A 19,125-nucleotide genomic window follows, 5' to 3' on the forward strand; every position below is an offset into this window, starting at 1 on the left:
AGAAGCCAACCCAGAACCAGGACTAGAAATCTCAGCTAGTATTATCTTAGCATAAACCTTTGACAAAAATCTAAGGACTATAGAGAGAAATAAAAATAAAAATTCATATTTTCAGAGAATTATAAATTTACAAATTTTTTTCTCACAACTCTGAGGTAACTAGAACAATTATTATTACCCATATTATTACAGAAAGAAAACTGAGGCTCCTATTGGGGAAAAAGATATCTATTAAATGTTGAAACTGTGATTCAAACTTAAATATTCTGACTTGAGGCCTCCAAGTAGCTTTTTATTTATTCATTTTACTATGCCAATAATCAATCAATTAATAGGAACTTGTTAATTATCTGCTTGGTGCCAGACACTATATTATGCACTTTCTATAGAAACAAAAAAGTGAAATAATCAGTAGCCTCAATGAGTCTATATATTGTTAGGGGAAATACTATATGTATATATGTAGATATACAAAAATAGAAATGGTGTGGTAGAGGAAAAGACAGGGATAAAAAAGACTTCCCCCTTTCTAATTTTCAAGATAATTAGAGCATTGTAGAACTATCAGGATTCTTATAGTTCATTTTACCTGGTTCCTTAATTTTAAAATTAAGGAAACAGAGGCCCATAAGATAATAGATTTAAGACAGGAAGGGACCTTAGATACCATTAAGTCCAACTCCTTCATTTCACAGATCAAGAATTGAGGCCATGAAAGGTTAAGAACATCAGTATTAAGTGATTGACCCAGGATTTGATTTTTCAATGCACATTCTGGGTTATTGCTCATCAATTGCACATTAAGACAACTGGAGATTTCCCCATATTGGTGGCAGGCAAAATTTTTGGCTCTACTCTCAATCATGAGGTGATCATTGAACTAGTTGGAAAATATCATGGACTATGGAATTGACAAAGAAATTATATCAAGACTTTCAGGAAGCAGATATGATATAAATATATAAATGATAGACAGATGCGTATATCCAGAATTTTCCTTGCACTGTTATAAATACTACTTTTTCCCCAGCAGAGAAATCTAAGCACTCTAACTGCTTTAATTCTCCTATGCTAATTTGTTCTTGGCTAGAATGTTAAGACACCTTACAAAAATAGGTTTTCTCTTCTCTTCCAAATAAAATAGAGAACTGAAAGTCAAATATAATAGTGCTGTAGAATAATCTTAAATAAGTCCAGAAAAAGATGAGAATGTTATGCAATTGTTATTGACTAAAATACTCAAAATATTTAATATGATATTTCAGTTTGTCAATTTAGACAATGTTCTTTTTTTGTCGTTCTTTTTAAATTCAGGGAAAACTTGGAGTTCCAGGTTTACCAGGATACCCAGGAAGACAAGGTCCAAAGGTAAAAAAAAAATTATGTCTAAACAAAATTTTTAAAGAGAAACATCAAAGAAATATTCCATATAGATTTATTTTTAGCAAGAAAGACTAAAGTTTCATAAGTAACATATAATACATAACTCAAAAGGAAAGCAGACAAAATGTGGACAATTTTGAATGTAAAAGAGAGTAAGAAAGGAAGAAAAAAGAAGAGATCCTAGTTTGTTACAGAAAATATTAGTAATAACATCCATGATTTTTTTCATATGTATTACATTTGAAATTATGCAGACTTCAGCACAGTTACGTACAAAAATGTTTTACCCTTCAAAATTTTTTTCCCATGGAATTAACTACTTTAATGCCCCCCCCTTTACTTCAAATATCCTCTTGACAACTATGTAGAGTGAAAGAAGCATGTTTATAGTTTTTTTTTTTTCATTTTCACCTCTGCTAGTGCCCTGTGTTGTAGTACTATTTATTCATTTAAATGGACAACTTTTTTGTTTTGTTTTGTTTTGTTTTTTTGGCAGGGTAGGCTCTTTTCCTCCTTTGGCCCTCCTTTTAATAGAATTAAATTTTAAAAAATTAACTAAATAAATTTTCTTTCACAATTTTGATCTACCTGATATGCAAAGATAATAGGTAATAATTTATTTTTAAAGTAAAATATTATAATATATATAAACTTGACATATATGTGTGCCTATGTTATATAAATATGTTTGAATGTTTATTAATCTGGGTCACTCTAAATATTCACATTAAAATCCATCCTCAGCTACGCACTATGACACTTTTTCCTGCATCTCTTTTCCACTTCTTGCTCTGAAAACTATCATCAAATGGATACAGTATTGACACTGGTATGTCAATAGACTACTCTGTTATTAAATTAACCATCTCTGTGATTTCTGGATTTTATACTGTTCTCAGCCTAATATGTGTGTGTGTGTTCATGCATATTTGTATATTAATACATTCTTCTCATTTCTATCTAATCCTAATATATTCTCACTACTTTCTAGTACTGGCTACTTCTCTCATATGCTCCAATTTACCAGTTATGGTGATGGCAAGAGTGGATGTAGGGGAAATCAGAATACTTCTTATTTCCCATTGCTACTTTCAGACTCATTCTTTACTACTTTCACTAAGAAATCTGTTTCTTTGAGTTTGGTGCTATTCAAATAAATCATTTAGTATCTAGTAAAGTATCTAGGTAGAATAATAGATAGAATATGAGGCTTAGACTCCAAATCTGTTCTCAGATATTAGCTATGTAACATTGTATAAGTCATTTAACTTCTAGTTTCCTCATTTTCCTCATATGTAAAATAAGGAGACTAATGACACTTTTTTCCTTATAGTTGTGGGAATCAAATGAGATGTTTATAAATGCTTTAATATAATATTAGGCACATAGTAGGAGTTATATTAAAATACTTATTTTTATCATCATCATCATCATCACATTATCATCATAATATTATCCATATACTAGTGACCTAATGCCTGGCACATAGTAGGCATTTATAATAACTGTTTATTGATGGATTTTACCTACGGAGTGTTGGAGCATTCTCCTTCCTTCTTCAACTGATTTGGTGTCTTCCTCACAATTTTTCCTTCCTATCACCTTCCCTCATCAATATACATAGTAATGCTCCCTAAAACATCCAAAACTTCCAATTCCTCAATTTACTCTATTCCCATAACATAATATTCCTTTACTCTACCTAGATATACACAGAGATAATTTTGTCATTTACTCAAAAGTATCCTATTTCCTTGCTCATGAACTCTGAATCTTTATCTGATCATAATATTCTATCATTCCTCCGTTTTATCAGCCTTATCACCCTATGTCCTTTACCATCACCATTGCTTTCTATCCTTCCAGTCCTTGGTTCTTTAGGTTGTTAATCTTGTACCAACTACATTCTTCTCTCGTTACTATGTCAACTCTTTGGTGAACCAACATGCAAGTGCTGCACGTTATTTTCCACCCAGGATTGCCTTTTCTCCATATATCACTGGTTGTGTCTTGCTAAACCCCAATCTTGGATTACTTTCAATATTTTCCTCCTTTATTAAATGGAGTTGAGGGAAAATATGTAACAATGCTGACTGAGTCCACTTCAGTTTCAGCATGGCAAGTACTGTATTTTTCCTTATTGTACTTATGAGGAAACTAAGAATGAGAGAAGTTAAGTTCCACAATTAAGGTTTCTAAGACCAAATTTAAACTCAGATCTTTACTTCCAACACTCTCTCTGACATGCCTCTAGATGCCTCATTTAACACTATTGATCACCTCTCCTTCTGAATACTCTCTCTTCACTAGTTTTTGGTTTTTTGTAACACTACTCCTGTTCTATTGTTCGTCTCAATCTCTTTTACTGATTATTCATCTGTATTATACCTACTAATTCTGAATGCTCTGTTCTCGATTGTCTTCTTTTCTCCTTGTTAATGGCATCAGTTCCCATAGGTTCGATTATTAGGGGATTATTTCCAAGTCTATATATCAACCCTAGTTTTTCTCCTGAACTCTAGTCACATTACCATCTACATTTGAGGTTTCTCAAACTGTATATTTTGTAAGCATCTTGAACTCAGTATACTAAAAGTGGACTTAGCATTTTATCTCTCAAAACCTCATTACTTTTCAAATTTTCTATTGCTACCAACAGTACCACCATTTTTCCATTCACTTAGAGATTCATAACTTTAATGTCCTCCTCAACTGCTCATTCTCAGTCACCTTTCATAACAAATCCGTTGCTAAATTTTGTGCTTTCTACCTTCAAAGTTTCTCTTTAATATATTTCCTTCTCTTTTTATGTCTCTCTACCTATATCTTGCTCCCTCTCTTGTCTGTTTTCATCACTCTCTCTTTCTTTTTAACTTTTTCTTTGTCTTTGTCTGTCTCTTTTTCATTGTCTCTATTTATGTCTCTGCCTCCCTCCCTACATATACAAATATATGTGTGTGTGTGTGTGTGTGTGTGTGTGTGTGCATACATATACCTTAGGCTTTTGATAATTGTTTGCTGAGTAGAATTTTTCTATCAATGATTATTTTTTCAAATTATTCTTATGAGTCAACACCATGTTAAGCTTTGTAAATTGAAAGATAAAAATGAAAAAAACCCTTACACAAGAGTTGAATCCTTAAAACCATATTAAGATGTTCTATGCATGATTCTCTAACTTCAGTTTGCCCTGTATGTAATTATTTCTTTGCATATTTTCTTCACAATTAAAATGTGAGCTCAATATAAAACATTTAATAAATCCTTATTAGTTCAGTTACTGAAAGTTAATGTTATATTCCATTAGTTATTATATTCCATCTTTTGTTAATAACCAAGTCTTTTGTTAATATCATAAGTAAATAAAATAAATACTATAGAGAAAAGCTATTCATTTCATGTCTGTCCTATGTCTTCTAAGTAATTTATATTGAATGAGAAGAAAATCTATTCACAGAGCTTTAAGGAAAAAATGGGGAATTAATATCTCATAAAATCTTGTTACATTCAATTTTTTTTTAGTTGGTTTCACCTTAGGGCAAAATGCATTATTTGATCAGTTCTTTCTTTTTGAAATGAAAGCTAAAATTCATTTTATCTCTTGATATTTTAATGCATTCAGAATTTCAAGTATAATGGTAAGCTAATTTTAAAATATATGAACCAAAGTTGTATTGTGTCTTGGAAAAAAAAATCTAATTTAAGTATAACACTCTTTTTCAAGGTTATTTTGTTTTAAATTAAAGATAGACTATATAGTTGAAACTATCAACAAGCATTGACAATTGATTTTTAACATCTGTTTCTTTTACAGGGTTCCACTGGTTTTCCAGGGTTCCCAGGTGCCAATGGAGAAAAAGGTGCCAGGGTATGCTATATAAGGATCTTTTCAATATACATTTAAATAGAATTGTACTGCCAGTTTTGTGAATGATCTTGTGTCAGATATTGTTCCTACAAATCCAGAAGGCAGCAAGTAGGATGGGAAACTTGTGTTAATTGCAGACATAAACTAATAATAATATGTTCAAGATTCTACTTTGTCTATCAAAGCAAATGGGAAAAACTTATGATATTCTGTAAAGACTGTATCTGTAAGACATAAAATAGGGAGGTCATTTTTCTGCTGTCTCTGAAATTCAACTCTAAGAGATTTATCATGTTTTTAGAAAACTGATGGAACTATCAAAAGTAAAAGTTGTCTTGGAAACCTTAGGTCAGAGTAGTTTAGGAAAGCATTAAGTCACACTGAGGTAATGAATCTCATTGGATATACCTCCAATTCATCTTAATTAACAACTAAAAAGTCACTGTGCTTTAAACAAATTTGTGAGAGAGAGTATTATATCAGCAGACTTTATTGTTATCCCCACTATACTTGCAGCAACCCAATGAAATCAAAACATTGTTCAATTTGTTTTGCTTTCCAAGAATAATAATTATTGCCAGAGACAAAGGAATTTAATAGAAATAAATATGTAATATCTACTGAATGTAGTAAAAATTGTGCAAATACAGTAAATGAATTTTGCTATATTTAAAAAGTGATTAAAATCATTTAAAAATGATGAGTAAAAATTGAGATTCCTCATTTTAAAAAAAATCTTGTAGTATTTGGGTGAATTATAAAGTGATATGGCCATTTATTGAAGTTCCTTATTTAGACTTTTTTCCTTAAAAGAACAACATTTATATTAGATTTTCTATTCTGTTTATTTACATTCCATTCTGTAATTTTTATAGTGAATAGACAAAGTCTGTAATTTTATTGGATTCAAATCCCATCTCATCCTTTTCCCCTTAATCCATGTAAAATTACTTAACATAAGAGGGTTAGACTTGCAATTCTGAATCTTGCTTCTATAGCACCCTTCTCTCCAATATTTCCTTGTAGTAAAGTATGTAGTAAAATCATATCTTGTAATAGTATAGATAGATAGAAGTTCCCCACCAGTCAACCTAGCCTACATAAACTGTCCATGAATTTTACAAGATAGTTAAAATGCAGAAGATCTAAATAGATGAAAAATGGCATATTAATTTTGGAAAGGTTTCATAATACCTCATTTATCCCCAGATCTGTAATTCACTCTAATATACTATATTCTGAAACTGTTTGAACTGTTTTGGCAGGGTGTAGCTGGCAAACCAGGCCCCCGGGGACAACGTGGTCCAACGGTAGGTACCTTCATTTAACTAGTAGGTTTTGCATTTGCATTTTAAATTCAATATTTTGAGGGATTTTTAAAGAGAAAATTGATTCTACTTCTGAAAAATATTTGGCACAGGATCAGTCTTCTCTGTCTTGTTTTCAAATCCTCAGGGGCCACGAGGTTCGAGAGGTGCAAGGGGTCCCACAGGAAAACCAGGCCCAAAGGTAAAGTGACAGGCTTTCTTCGGTTTTCTGGTTCTGGTCAGAAGCTTTCCGATAGGGAAAAGGAATGTTGTTAAATTATTTTTTTCCTTGTTTTCCCTTTCTACAGGGTACTTCAGGGAGTGATGGTCCACCTGGTCCTCCTGGTGAAAGAGTAAGTAAGATTCAATGCAAACTATAGATAGGAATGTTTTTTGTTGCTGGTTATCATATATATATATATATATATATATATATATATATATATATATATATTCATCACTTATGGGCAGAGCAGACATGTACACATTCAATAGAGACTGCAATTAGACAGATTGTGAAGAGTAAAAGATAAAATGACTGAGATAACAAAAGATTGAGCTTCCAAGCATATTGATTTATTAAGCCATGAAAGCTAAGTGCCCAACACATTGGAACTAGACCTCCTCAGGTTACACCTGGATATCAAATAGAGAGGTAGAGAGGTAGAGAGGTTTTTATATATTAAATCCAATTGATCAAATAAGACCACTTAATTAAAAGAAAGCAACTAACAATACAAAATTAGGTAATCTGATTTCTAATTGGAGGAAATATTGGGATTTCTGAGTTGGGGGGGAGGGAGTGTAATTCTCTGAAATAGAACAAGATGTATCCCACTCCCCCTCAGTATGTATATTCAATCAAAGGACCATGAAAACAGTAACTCATTGATCAGTATGGGGCAAGTTTCCAGATAAGACATATGAGTTACTTGAGATGTATAATTGTGAGAAAAACCCTTTGCAGTAGACTTTGGATTTAATTGAGCTTCTGATCAGCATAACCTAAGTTCTTTGTTAAAGGCCTCTAAAACAGCAGGCAGAGGTAGTGTAGCTTCCCAGCCATGCAGAGGTAGGTTCAAATAATGCAATAAGGTTTTCTCTCAATTCCCACAATTGAATGCAGCTTTCTCACAAGACAGAAATTGGACTAAAGCCATAGATGAATAGAAAGGGAACTGAACTAGTTCCAGAATTGAGTCACAAGACGGAGTCATTGTGGTTCACTCAATTCCCACTACTCCTTCTAATGCTCCCAATTCCCTCAAGACTAGAATCACAGTTAAGTAATGCCTCATTCTTTATTGTACTGATTTGGAAGAGTAGGTATATCAGAATTATTTGTTACTGAATTCAAAATGAAATAAACTATGTATAGAACCAGCTTACAATTTACTTCTCAAACTCAAGTCAATCATACTTAAAGATTTAGAAAATTCTTATAGAAACCATGATGTCCCTTATCACCTTCCAGGGCATTTCATTTGAGTATGCATTCTGGCCATGCAGGATTATGCTGGTGAAATGGAGTCTACCATTAGCCATTAAGCTACAATCAATATACATTCAAATCAAGATAAAGCATCTATTCCAGTAAATAGAAAAACTATTTAGAAAAATTGATTTTCAATTGCTACACAATGGAGCTAACTACAGATGAGTGAGCATGCCCTCTGTTTGCTACTGGGTGAAGTTTAGCTTTTGTATAACTAGATTAATTTGTAGTCTGCCAATTCTTGCCCTAATAACAACACCTTTAAAATTAAGAAACAATTAAAACAACCCATCAAGGGCATAAACCCGTTTATTTCTGGGTTATCACAATCCAATACTTAAATGTTTTTTTTAATAAAATAAAACAAATTCACTTTAATATAAAATGTATAGAAAGCTCTAACTAGGAGGGGGTAGGAGGAAAAGATGGTCTGATTTAGATAAAATTATATTTATGAGCTAGAAAAATATTGGTAGGTGAAAAATAAAAGGTTCCTTTAGTTTGATTTTTTTTTAAAGAAGCTTTATTTTTGGCAGAATTTTCTACTCTGTGAGGCAATGAATTTTGTACTTCCTCATTTCTTTCCAAAACTAATTCTGTTTCCAGTTTGCAGGTTAGAATCAATATTTTCTTAATGCCCAAATGGAATGTAACTTATTTGCTGAAGTTCAGGGAAAAAATGAGCTTATTACAAGTCTTGGTTATCAAAGATTTAATTCAGTAGGAAAACTCATTGGTTTCTCTTCAGAGATCATCTTTCCCAAAGCAATACAGATATGTACATATAAATTTATATTATTTCCAATTTAATATTAAAGTTTCTATATGCAAACACTCACATATAACATTACCTGCAACTTAGAAAATTCTCAGTTGCTTAAAGAATTATGGAAAATAGGGAGACTGTTTTTGTATGTATAAAAATAAATCTTATGGACTCTATTTTCCACTCTGCAAGCAAATTAAATGTTGAGGGAAAAGTGTATAAAAGTGAAACTTGTTTTTTAAAAAAGGTCGATATTATATTTAGAATAATCAAAATAATAGTCCAATAAATACTTTAAGGGAAAAAAATACAAGGTTTACAGTTGAATGCAGTTCTAATCCTGTCCCTTGGCTTGTTACCTATTTGATTTGGTGCTTCTGTTTTCCACATCCTCATAATCTTCAGGTTAACATTTAAAGTCCTTCCACAACCTGGCTTTGCCTACCTCTCCAGTCTTATTTTGCATTATGTCCTTTAAAGTACCTTCCATTCCAGTCAAACTAAGTCTACTACCTGTTCCCTATACATAATGCATCATCTTCTGCCTTAACATAAATAGTCCCATTACTTATTATGTATTTCTTCTGTGCCTCTGTGTGATAAAATTCTCAGCTCTCCTCAAAGCACAGCTCAGATATCACTTTACTCATCTTCCAATTATTAACCCTTTTTATTAAAATTATTTTATTGCTTTATATATATTATATTCTATTTATATCTATTCATTCATTTCTATATAAATTGTACTAAAATTATTTTTATTCCTTTGTATATTCTATTCACTTATTTCTATATAATTGTATGTGCTACCAATAGCCTTCCTCATTCCCAGGGAAAAAAAATGTGAGTTTTGTAGTCAGGGGCTATTTTTTCAGTTTTATTTCTGTCTGCATAGTAAGTGCTTAATAAATATTTTCATCATAAATTGAGATGATTGAACTACATAATTTTTAAAGTCCCTTCCAGCTTTAAGACGCTATGATTTCATAATAAAATGCAGTTGGAAAAGCAAAGTGAGAAATGTATATAGCACCATTGCCTTGGGTGTGAAAATACTTATTTATTGCTACAAATATAAAGAAATTAAAAAATAATTTCATTGATTTGGATATACTACATGTCAAAAATAAAATCTCTGAACAGTGAGCATAAAAATAGATGACTAGTCTATATCATAGCTATGAGTCTTGTTCCCAAAACCATCTTTACAAGGTATTAATATAACATATATTTATTTCTCTCATTGAATATCAATTTTTAAGTCAGCATAATTGTCTTTATTCTCATTTTTTTATTCAAGTCAAAAAATTCCCTCAATTTTCCCTATTATTCCATTAGCTTGCTCATATGCACACACACAAATACAAACACACATGCATAGTATGCTTTCTTTTTCTTATCTTTAAAAAATATATACGTTAGTTTCTTTTCCTAATAGCTATTCAAACTCACTATGAAGTATTTGCTTTATAATAAACCTATGAGAGAGGAAATATAATTATTGTCTCCATTTTATAAAGGAAATGAAATTATAAAAGATAAAGTGAATTGCCTAAAATCACAGTGGCAAAGTTGGAAAGTAAACTTGTATTTACTGATTCTAAGTTTACTATTCTTTCTCTTTTAAAATGTTATTTGTTTGAAACACTGAAGATTTCAAAATTATAGACCATCTCTCATCTAGTCTCTTCTTCAATCCACTTCAGTACAGTTTAGTATTAAGTCTAATAATAATATTAGGACATTTATAGCACTTTATATGTTATTTCATTGGATCCTTAGAATAATACAGTTATTGTTGTTTTGTGGTTCTTCAATATATCCAACTTTCTTTGGGATTTTCTTGGTAAAGATATTGGAGTGGTTTGCCATTTCATTCTTCAGCTCATTTTACACATGAGAAAATTGAGGCAAACAGTTTAAGTTATTTGACTAGGGCTACACAGCTAATTAGTGGGTGAGAACAGATTTGAATGCAGGTCTGACTCTAGACTAAATATCTAGACCAAAATACCACATTGCTTCATTTGATCCTTAGAATGGTCCAGTTAGGTCAGTGTTATTATTAGATATCTTTTGCACATGAAGAAAATGAATCTGAGAGATAATCAGCCGTGATTTAGATCTATAAAAGATCTTAGAAGCAATTGAACCCAACTCCCTCATTTCACAGATGAGGAAATTGGGGCACTCAAAGGTTAAATCATACAAGTATTAAATATATTAGGCAGGATTTGAATTCTAGTTTTCCTATTCAGCAATCTAATCATTATGCCACCTATTTTGCTTAATAAATATGAAAAGGAAACATTTGTTTCATTAACTGAAGAATAGTTAACACCTTTTATATTGTTATTCATAGTTCTAAATTTTTATTCAAGAGTTTTTATAATGTTCATTTTCTGCTTAGTGTTTTTTTTTACATTTAGTAACAATTTATATATTCCCCCAACTTACAAATATTTTTCTTAGACTTATCAAAATTCTAAATTAGTTCAATTTATGTATAATTCCGAAATTTTGTATGCATTTTTAGTAATGTTTTATCATTGTCCTCAGTTGCTTTTGACATATCTAATTCTAAAATCCTCAAAATATTTTAAATTATATTTTTCTGGATGCCTAATGTAATCTTCAGAGATACACAGGATTTCCACATATCACCCACCATCCTCTCCATTCAACACACACACAAACACACATATCCTTACAAAGTATATGGCCATTAAATTATTAAGAGATCCTAAGTCTGGAAATAGTCCTAAACCTTTCCTGGTTTAGGAAATGCTCACTTATGTTTTTTGATAAACTTTACTATTATTATATGGAGGCTAGGTGGCATAGAAGCCAGGCTGCTGGACCTGGAGTCAGGAAACCTATTCTTCCAGAGTTCAAATCTGTCCCCAAACTAGTTGTGTAACTTTGGGCAAGTCACAATTCTTTTTGCTTTAATCTCTTCATTTATAAAATGAGGTGGTGAAGGAAAAGGCAAACCTCTCTAAGTGTCTTTACCAGCAAAATCCCAAAGAAGGTCATGAAAAATCAGACATGATTGAACAACTATTGTTGTTTATCTTTAAAATACGACAAGATATATGTCAATTGATAATTTCCATGAATTTATACTTTCCTGAGTTTAGCATTTCTTCAGAAAAGCATTTTTTAAAAAATCATTTTTATTACCTAATTAATAAAAGAAATCAAAGATTCTTTAAGTTTTAGAAAATATGACATTAAAACACCAAACCAATAGTAATTGTAAAAGCACATATTGAACATTATAACTTTAGATATTAATTTTAAAAATGGCTAGTGAAGAAAGTTTTACTCACATTAAAAAGGGAAAAAAGCAAGTATTTCTAGAGATAATATAAACTACCTTTAAAGTGAAAATATTTAATTCTTCAGTGATTAGTTGAAATCATTTTTTAGTATGTTCTGTAGAATTGCTTCTTATCCTTCAACCTGAGAGTCTGAGTTCCATAGACCATGATATTAAACTGGTATTTATTTGCATTACTCAGAAACACTCCCATGCTAATTTGGAAAGTTGGAGGTGATTTTTTTTTTTTTTAAAGAACTTTGTTCCTGAGAGTTGTGGGAATAAAAGATCCCCATTCTACAGTTGTCTCTAGTGGATAGTAAAATGCCAATAGTTACTGACTCAGAATAAAAAAAAAATATATCATCTATGAGTATTTGGCATGAATAGCAAAGGCCTGCAGCGTCCTCAGGTTAAGAATATCAAAGTAATTCGCAGCACATAATAGAAGTGAGGAGCAAGGAAAATAAATCTGTGTTGCTTTTAGATTAGCTTAGAGCCTATCTCGTTATGTTTCCACAGCTCTGTTACTACAGTGCACTGGTCTCATTCCTTTCGTATTAAAGTTTTAAAAATAAACTGCAAATGATAGTTCTCATTTTGCAAGTCATGTTTTTTACTTTATCTATGATATTTTCTGACGTAGTAGTGTGGCCTGCAGAAAATCTTACCAATAGTTTTGCATTGGAATTAAAGCAATTTGCTGATAACAGCATGTGCAATGCATAAATGACTTTTTCTCATTTGTAACTACCTTCTGTGGGACTCCAGCACCAATATGAGAAGTAATAATAATGTCTTTTTCTTTTTCCCAATTCAGGGACCTCAAGGACCTCAGGGCCCTGTTGGATTTCCTGGACCAAAAGGACCCCCTGTAAGTATTATTTTTCCTTTTCTTTTCTTTTGTTGTACATTAGAGAGAGGGAGAAAGAAAGAGAGAGAGAGAGAAAGAGAGAGAGAGAGTCCTCATTTTAAATGGTCTCTATCTACAAATGCTAATAAAATTCATTTATTAAAATGTATAAAAAGGAACACAAAGCAATAATGATAATTAAAACATAAGCACAAAAAGGCAAGTAATAATGCATGCCTTGTAAATGTTTCCAATTTGTGAACGTGAATTTCATTTGTAATTATTGCACAATGATTGCTTCTGAATCAAAAAATAAAGTATAATCTTTGAAAAAGATATAGGAATTCCTAATATTAAGTCTTGTACCCTGGGTACTGAAAAAATCCTGCAACTTAACTAACTTAAATGTACTTACATAAGACTTTCCCTGAAAAACCTTTCTTCCCCTTCTTGAATTAATATAAAATATTGGCAAAAAGTGAACTGGTGCCATATAGAAAATAAATTGATACCCTTGGCTTCAAAACCTAGTAACTTGGCTCACCTCTGACATTTGATAACTGTGATCATGGTCAAGTCCCCTAATCTCTGATCCTCAGGCAACTTGCAAAGATTATAAATTCTAGATGGGTTATACACTGAGTAAATTACAAGACCTTGATAGATGGTTGCTAAAACGTTCTAAACTCTTCTCATCCTGTTGATGTCACATTGACCGTTTTCCTACTTTATGAAAAGTTCTCTGAGCTATTTTGTACTTGATGTCACAATCCCACACTAAAAAATCATGCAGCATACCTGTCTACAAAAACAGTTCTTCCCTAATATCAGGTTTTTTTTTTTCTCATTTCATGTGTCTAGAACATAAGTTCCAATGAAGAGTCATTTAGTTGCATCCCTTTAAAATTAAATATTCTCCGGGTTACTTGGTATTATGCACAGAATAGGCCAGAGAAGATCTCATTAGATTTTCTGATTCCTTAAATAATCTCATGCTTTTATTTAGCATTTAACACTCTTTGGACTGCTTTCACAATCTGTACTCTCAACAGTGATGAAAAGCTCTTCCCCCTTTTTTGGTATTAAGAAAAAAATAGAGTCATATCCAGTTGTTATCTTTATTGTTCTTTATCCTGTCTTGGTGTCAGCTAAAATTTCCAGTTAACCTCCCAGCTGTCGAATAGTTTACAATGCTTGTGATGTTTAAGGTCCTGTGGACGATTCTGGCTGTAACTAAACACATAACAGGCAAAACATGATTTATTTCTTTTCTTGGAAACTGCAGATAGTCAGCCTTGTCTTTCTCTCTCCATGCCTTTAGGGATGAATAGTGTTCCAAGGTCGTAATGGGGATAACGCAATCCATCTTTACCCAGTATTATAGTTTCTAATACTTCATTGACTAATGTCTTCATTCTCATCCTTGGAGTGTTGTTATCTAAGGTCAAAATGACCTAAAGAGTGTTGATTGACTTACTTCTTTTGGGAAAATACTTCAATGATATTAGAATGACAGCTGAAAGGTATAAATGGAGGTAATTACTCTAACTCATTGAATCACAGATTTAGAGCTCAGAGTTTCCCCAAAAGGTGTCTCTTATAAATAAGAAAATGGAGTCAATGAGGTTAAAGGCCTTGATCCAGGCAGATAAACCTTGCTGCGTTATGCTAAGGTAAGCCTTGACTTACTTGTTTGGCTATAACAGATAACATCAGAGATTTAGATCTTAATGAAATTTAAGAAGTCATGTAGTCCAAACTCTTCATTTGATAGATGAGGAAGTCACAACCCAGAGATGTTATTTTATTTGTTCAAGGTCAGATAGATCTTAAGTGGCAAAATAGGTAATTAAACTCAGGGCCTCTGACTACAAATTCAATGAATGCTACTTCTACTACTAATAAACAGAAATTATAGATTATTTTTTAAAGATGTTCAGTATTGCTAATTTAATATAGATAAGTAGAGATAGATAGTAATTCTGACTAATTTAATATAATCAAATAAAAGTTATATTTTATTTATTTGGGAAAAGACAAGGACAAAAGCATGATTTTCTTTGGTAGAGATAATTCCAGGTGTAATTTGTAATCCCATAGTTTTTTTGAAAAGGGGGCAGCAGACATTGATGAATAACCTAAATTTCTTGTGATCACACAAACACTATAATCCAGAATTACAACTAGAACTCAGATCTTCCTGAGCCAGAGGCAAACCCTTTCTTTACTGAGTGATTTTCCTTGTAATGACAAATCAGAACAATTTGTAATCATTATGTGTTTTGAGGCAGTATTCTGTGATGCCCCATTTATATTGGATGTAAATAGATGCATAACAAGTACCAACAAATTGTTTTGTTTTCACAAGTAGAGAAACATCACCCTTTCAGTTTTGTTTACCCTATTAATATGTTAATAATCCTCTATAATTATAGACACATTTCAAAAGTAAACTGCAGCTTTGCTCCTCTGTGGCATCACAAAATCTCCATTAGAGAGGCCTGAATTAATGAGGTTACAATATAGTCAAAATCCTTAAGTACTCAGCTGCTAAAACTAAGCTTTTTCACCCTGGTAATAGCCTACTGTGATTACCTTAATCTTAGAGTAGGTTATCTTGTCTGGAGACTCAGAATATGTATATAATCTACCAACTCTTATCCTATTTTTCTCCATTGGCTTATGAGTGACCAACCATTTTCTTCAAATATGATTATTTTATGTTACTTCATAAGAATATTGATAAAAAATATGGGCTTTAGTTTCAAGAAGAAGCTTAGACTACTTAAATTATTACAAAGTGGGGCAGCTAGGTGGTGCAGTGGGTGGAGCATTAGCCCTGAAGTCAAAAGGACCTGAGTTCAAATTTGCCCTCAGACACTTAATACTTCCTAGATGTATGGCCCTGGGCAAGTCACTTATCCCCAATTGCCTCAGGAAAGAGAGAGAGAGAGAGAGAGAGAGAGAGAGAGAGAGAGAGAGAGAGAGAGAGAGAGAGAGAGAGAGAGAGAGAGAGAGAGAGAGAGAGAGAGAGAGAGAAATTAGTATAAAGTTTCTAAAATTCAATCTAACTCTTTTTTCTCTTCCTCTCCAATTCTAAGATAAATGCAATGTATCTGTTCAGTAATTGTCCAAGATCTGTAGATTTATGAACCAAATCTCTGTTTTGTCTATCCAACAACATATTCTAATCTGAATAACATGTATTCTTTATATATTTGTTAGGCCCGTATCTTGAGTGCCAATGAATCTGATTTAGTAGTATGATTTGAAATATCCTTGGAATTGGTGCAATATATGATGTATCATCTGCAAACAGGAGTATCTGAAGGACCTCTATAGACAATCTCTTTTTTAACTGAACTATGTGTTGATCTTCCTCTGTGACAGTATTTTTTTTTTTTTTTTGGTCATTCTTGGTTGGTTAATCAACTTGTGACCCTATTTGGGGTTTTCTTGGCAAAAATAATGGAGTAATTTTCCATTTCCTTCTTTCCAGCTCGCTTTACAGATAAGGACCTGAGGCAGGGTTAAATGACTTGCCCAGGGTTACATAGCTGTTGAGTATCTGAGATTGAATTTGAACTCAGGTCCTGTGGACTCCAGAGCTAGTATTTTATTCACTGAACCATTTAGCTGCTTCTTTATGACAATAACAACATCTTTGTTGAGCATAAATCTTATTCATGCTTTTATTGATCGTGATAATATCTTTATAATAAAATCCCATGAAATTTTCAATATTTGGGGCAGCTAGATTGCGCAGTGGATAGAGCACCAGCCCTGAATTCAGGAAGACCTGAGTTCAAATTTGGCTTCAGACATTTAACTTTTTTCTAACTGTGTGACCCTGAGCAAGTCACAACCCAATTTCCTCAGTAAAAAAATTCAATATTCCTTTCTATTAAGAGATGGGAGAGATGAAAGAAGAAATAATGATTTCTAGAATTTCTAAATATTTTGCTAAGTCTTTCTCATGAGGTTTTTACATACATTTGCAAAATAGTTCAGTTTGTAACTTTCAGGTTGTCCTACAGTACAATGAATTTTTACATATCCCAAAGCAGCTAATATTCAGGTTAAAACACTATTTAAATAGCCTATTCTAGTGGTTCAACCAAAACTTATAGCTGGAATAATGCCAAGGATTTTGAGATCCCCTCTCCTTCCCCTAACTCATGAGCACATAGACTTGGTTTTGCTGCATATATAATTTGAATCCATGAAATATATGTACTGACATGAACTAAAATTAAATTCAAACAGGCTTATTGTTGCTCATGCAATGCATGATGGGACTTAATATGGACAATTTCTCCCTGCATACTTGTATTTATTCTGATACAAACTGGATGAATACATATTCTGCTTAGCTTTTCCTAATTCATTCATTCACTCATTCATGAGTTCTTTCATTCACTAATCTATTTATTCAATCATTCATTGATCATTTGCTATGTACATGACCTTTAGCTAAACACTGAGGGGATGTTATACAAACAAAAGAATGAGAAATGTTCCTTGTACTCCAGAAATTTAAAATATAGTTATGGAGACCTGACAATCCTACTTCAAATAGTTAAGGGACAATATATAAATGCTTGTTGAATGACTGATAACAGAGAATATAAGTTTTTTTTTTTTTTGCTGTATTTCCCAGACGAAAAAATATTAGTATGAAATCAAAATTCCTGTCATTTAGCTAGCATGCATATTTTGCTTTAAGTTTTCAAGAGAAGGAAAAACAAATTTTCATCTCTTAGATTGAAATTGAGAAGAGAAAATAATAAAAGGCTATTCCTAGAAGAAATAAAATAAATTCTTTCTTATCACACTCTTTAGAGAAAAGATAACTGGATTGAGTAAATAGAATGCTAAAATGAAGATTTTTTTTTTTCCCTCAACTCTTCTGCACATAAAAGTTGGCTTTGGTGGTATATTGCATCTTCAGTTGAGATCATTCCAACAACAGGGAACCCAGACCTAAAACATTATTAAAACATAAAAAGGTTGTTGTTTTTAAAATTCTATTTACAGGTAAAAAATTAAACTTATATATGCCCCTGGGAAGACAAAATTTAATTTGTACAATCTTTATTCAGTTTTGTAGTACGTATACAATTTCCTCTAGGTCTGTTTTCTCCCATCTTTGCAGAGCAAATAGACTTTCCTGAGACATGTCAAAGGTGGTGACTTTTATCAATAGAAATTTGAGAGTGTATTTGCATTTAAAGAAATGCAATATCATTCTCTTAAAAAAGTCACCATCATCTTTTAAAAAATATTATTTATTTGTAACACTTTTCTTTTTAAATTTTGATTTCTAGATTCTATCCCTTCTCTGACCTCCTCACCCACTGATTGACAAAGCACATATTATAATGATTTACACACATGAAATCATGTAAACAAATTTTCCATTATCATTTTGCAAAAATAAATAAGCCAACAAAATAAACAAAAAGAATTTGCTCTAAGAGTTCATTAGTTCTTTCTCTGGAGGTGAATAGCATTTTTTCAACATGAGTTTTTTTGAATTTTCTTGCTTCATTGTATTGATCAAATTAGACAAGTTCCTCAGAGTTGATCATTATTACAGGATTGCAGTTCCCATGTACAATGATCTGTTTCTTCTCACTTTACTTTGTGATAGTTAATACAGGTCTTTCATGCTTTTCTGAAATTATCTCCTTTGTACATGATATCCAAAACATGTAAGACATTCACCAGTTGATGAGCATTCCCTTAATTTCCAGTACTTTTCCACCACAAGAAGAGTTTTTATAAATATTTTATACATATAAGTCCTTGTTCCTTTTCCTTTGATCTATTTGGTTTACAGGTCTCATATTGATGAATCAAAGAGTATACACAATTTTATAGCACTTTGGACATAGTTTCAAGTTGTGTTTTAGAATGACTGGGGTCAATTCCTTCAGTAGAAGTGCATTAATGTACTTATTTTACTTCTCACCTACCAATATTTATTCTTTCTGAAAGGTATGAGATGGTACTTCAGAATTGGTTTAATTTAAATCTCTCTAATCAATAGTTCAGAGCATTTTTTTTTCCATTTGACTATAGATATCTTTGATTTTTTTCTTCTAAAATTTGCTTGTTCATATTTTTGC

The 19,125-nt window shown here is 31.9% G+C and overlaps 1 protein-coding gene across 4 annotated transcripts in view; it reads left to right on the plus strand.

Moving 5' to 3' along the window:
* COL11A1 (collagen type XI alpha 1 chain) overlaps positions 1-19,125 on the plus strand; it is a 264,657-nt gene that overhangs the window by 143,613 nt on the left and 101,919 nt on the right. For all 4 annotated transcript variants that reach the window (XM_051993218.1, XM_051993221.1, XM_051993219.1 and 1 more), the window contains 6 exons: positions 1,315-1,368; positions 5,198-5,251; positions 6,517-6,561; positions 6,707-6,760; positions 6,867-6,911; positions 12,962-13,015. In XM_051993218.1, the coding sequence (XP_051849178.1) occupies positions 1,315-1,368; positions 5,198-5,251; positions 6,517-6,561; positions 6,707-6,760; positions 6,867-6,911; positions 12,962-13,015 (306 nt within the window). The remainder of the gene's footprint in view (positions 1-1,314; positions 1,369-5,197; positions 5,252-6,516; positions 6,562-6,706; positions 6,761-6,866; positions 6,912-12,961; positions 13,016-19,125) is intronic.

This window comes from Antechinus flavipes, chromosome 4 (assembly GCF_016432865.1).
Source record: "Antechinus flavipes isolate AdamAnt ecotype Samford, QLD, Australia chromosome 4, AdamAnt_v2, whole genome shotgun sequence".
NCBI lineage: Eukaryota > Metazoa > Chordata > Mammalia > Dasyuromorphia > Dasyuridae > Antechinus > Antechinus flavipes.